This window comes from Trichinella spiralis, assembly GCF_000181795.1.
Source record: "Trichinella spiralis strain ISS 195 chromosome Unknown Scfld2, whole genome shotgun sequence".
NCBI lineage: Eukaryota > Metazoa > Nematoda > Enoplea > Trichinellida > Trichinellidae > Trichinella > Trichinella spiralis.
The window spans coordinates 5,017,119-5,020,530 of NW_003526941.1; the positions used below are offsets into that span (position 1 = coordinate 5,017,119).

The 3,412-nt window shown below is 41.0% G+C and overlaps 2 protein-coding genes across 2 annotated transcripts; one reads left to right on the forward strand and one right to left on the reverse strand.

Annotated features, from left to right (window-relative positions):
• Positions 1 to 666: 666 nt before the first annotated feature.
• Tsp_03621 (conserved domain protein) lies at positions 667 to 786 on the forward strand (the record flags this gene model as incomplete). Its single annotated transcript, XM_003379927.1, has 1 exon — positions 667 to 786. A coding segment is annotated over one exon (120 nt), but the record flags the coding sequence as incomplete, so codon positions are not given.
• Positions 787 to 1,266: 480 nt separating this feature from the next.
• Positions 1,267 to 3,355, reverse strand: Tsp_03622 (Pre-mRNA cleavage complex II protein Clp1; the record flags this gene model as incomplete). Its single annotated transcript, XM_003379928.1, has 5 exons — positions 1,267 to 1,797; positions 1,857 to 2,245; positions 2,299 to 2,585; positions 2,639 to 2,717; positions 2,910 to 3,355. Coding segments are annotated over 5 exons (1,732 nt in total), but the record flags the coding sequence as incomplete, so codon positions are not given.
• Between the last annotated feature and the right edge of the window lie 57 nt (positions 3,356 to 3,412).

Sequence of the window (3,412 nt, forward strand, 5' to 3'; positions counted from 1 at the left end):
TTACATAATTATTTAATGTAAATTTATCGTTTATAATATAAATGTGATAATTGTTTGCACAAAGTGAAAGGGGTGAAATGTTTCATGGGCGGTCATTTTTCAAAAATCTCGTCCATGCCAGTTTATGACGATTCGATTTGTAAATGCAATGCCGAAAGCAAACAAATGGCGGTCATACTTTCGTCTGTAGCGAAAATGTTCAATATTGAATATTTTACAATATTGACAATTGTCCATCTGGATGGAAAATTTATTGCAGTTTGTTTGTTGTTCGTTGGCATAAATTTACAACAAACCGGTTGGTTTGTGATTTTTTCTGAGGGTAGTTTGAAAAATTATTATTAAAATTAATTTTCGTTTTTTTTTCCTCTTGTAATTAACGAACGGTTGATTTGGAAATAAGAATATTATGCAAATTTCTGTTCGAATCTTTTCCATCCCAATTTCTTTCTTCTTGTACGAACAGGTTGACAATTCGCAAAACCGGTTTGATAGATTTTGCGACAACTTTTACCGTCGTTTGTACAAACAAGGCCGGTAATCTTTATTTTTGGGGGAAAAAAATTTTATAATCGTAAAATTCCATTTGAAACTTCTAATATGCCATTAGTATTTATTTTGTCTTGTAAAAGAACATGAAATTATTTCTCCCACATTTTATTTCAGCCAATTGGAGTTTTCATGGAGGTGGGATGTACGGCACAGTTGGCTATCAACATCCTGCTTACACTTCTCGGCTACATTCCCGGTTTAATTCACGCCTGTTACATAATATGCAAATATTGAACGTTGCTGTACAGCGATTAACTGCCCGCAAAATATTATGACCCTTTCCACAGTTGATTCTCATCTCAGCGCGTACGTGCATATCCATTATCATATTGTTTCTTTCTTGTTTCGTTTGCTTTATCGGAAATATCCATCTACTACTTCTCCTCTTTCGTGTTCAGCTAATTAATTAATCATGGCTTTTGCTGTTGATTTGCATGACTTTTGCGTTGCTAAATAAGAATGCCGTTCAAATTATTATTATTATTTCCAATTGACAAATTCAGATGAATTTTTCTTTTTTTTTTTATTATTACTTATTCTGATGATAACAAATGAAAGTACTGTATTGACTTTGTTTCAATGAATAATTGATCTGTATTATATATTTCACAATTGTGCAGATTAATTAAAAATAGACAAAACAACAACAACAAAAGTTGCATACTGTATGTACGTAAATGTATGTATTGTTTGTGAAATATGAATTGCATGCTTTCAGTGCATGTCCATGAAAGTGATTTCGGTGTAGAGGAGAATTTTCGACGGCAACGGTGTCGGCTGCGGTGACAGTACCGTGAACAGCTTCTTCTCCATCGACACTTCGCTAACCCATATGAAACCGGCAACGTTGGTGTTCAGGATGTCGTCGTCGGCAGTTTCGCAAAAGCTGACCGCCAGTATATGGTTGAGAAGCTCGTTCGACGGAGTGACGGGAACAATTTTCAAGCTCGTATCTTCGGCTTTCATGCCCAACGGCATGCAAGAGTCGGGCAACATTGGGGCGCCAATTTTGAATATCAGCACGTCGGCAAAGTTCACGTCGAAAGTGTGCGGATAGTAGGGTTGCTGACTGGAGCCGTAAAAGTATTCGTGAATTCGAGCCCTTCTAGAGGCGATGCGCATTTCACGACTTCGCTCTTCCACACCGCCGGATTTCGGTTGGTGAATTACTTTCACGCACGGGGCCAAATCTCGCCTCATTTCGTTGTACAATCGTTCGTGATCCAACACAACCACCACGTCGACCTTGAACAAATAATCATTTATAAATCAATAAACAAACAAACAAACAAACAAAGTCGTACATCCAAAGCTTCAACCGCCTTGACCAGGCAAGTATAGCCGGCGCCTTTTACCCAACCGCTGGTGTTGATCACAAAGCCGCTAGTGTTGGCCGATCGGTTTTCCGCGCAACGTTGATTCAACACTTTCGCCAACTGTTCCACCAACGTGTTGTACAAGCTGATGTTGGCACCGGGCGAAAGGTGACCATAAGAAAAGACAATGGGCATTCGCTTGTCGAAGCCTTCAATTGGATCGGCGGATTTTTCAACGTAAAGCGCGCTCAACGTGCCCGGAACTGATATTTGGCCCTGGCCGACATCCATGTCGACGAACGTTGGCGTGCGTCCCATTCGAACCGCATAATTCAACAAAATTCGACAATATGTACTTTTGCCAACGTCGGTGGGACCTCAAAATTGAACAAAAATGAACAACACATAAATCCTAAAACATCACACCCACCTACGACCATAATTCTCGGACCACGAATATTCTTGCGGTCTGCGTTTTGACGCATGTAATCAATAGCGGCGTGGGTATTCAAATATACAACCATAGGTGTATGCGTGGCCACGTACAAACCCTCGGCTGGACCCGTAACATGCAACGTACAACCATGCCACGTGTATACGCCCACTCGAAGGCCCGAATCACACTGGTAAGGTTTGTTTCGCATCAATTCAGAACCAAATATCTCGGCTATGCCGTCGATCAATTCCAACGTCACGACACCTTTAGACGCTTCAAATCTATCGTTTTAACGTTTTTAACATTCATCTTTTAAATAGAAATTCAAACATACCTCAATTCTTCATCTTCCTTCAGCTTGAAAACTTGAAGTGATGATGTTGTATTATCTGACATTTGCAAAACTTGTGAATCTGAAATTGAAAAATCCTAACAATTTTTTCTAAAAAAAACACATGAATAAACCTTCAGAAAAAAACTGAAATAATATATCAGAGTTAGTAGAATCCCACATGGAATATCAGAACAATGATTTGTACGAAAGATATTATTTTACTTCTCTGAAATGAACGAATAGGAAACAAATCAATCACTGTCAAAATCACCAGGATCCGGTGGCAACAGTGGACGCTGATTTGGCATTACCGAACAACTTGAAGCATCAGGTGGAAGCAACTGGTACACGTGACAGTTGTGAGCATGCTTGTCAAACGCTTCCATCGGATCCAAAATGGCCAGATCATCGACATGGTCGGCCAAACTCAATGCCGAAAATGAAACTGCTTTCGACGAGCTGATCAACTTTTCCCCACCGGTCTCAGTTCCATCGTCGACGGAATTGAAGCCGCCGGTATTGGAATTGGTCGAGCAAAATTCAATTGCCGAACGCAGCTCACCAACCAGTGGACAATTGGACAACTGCAACAACGCTGGACAGGGATAATCTTGCCGATGGAGACGAACCGCCAACAAGTCGAGTTGGTCAATCAAACAACACTGGATCCACGGCGAGCAGCACAAGAACGGCGGCACCAAGCTGGTGGGCGTGTAGCTGAAGCGTGCGCACAAATAAAGCGCCCGGTTGGTTTCACGGTCGCTGACCGCTCGT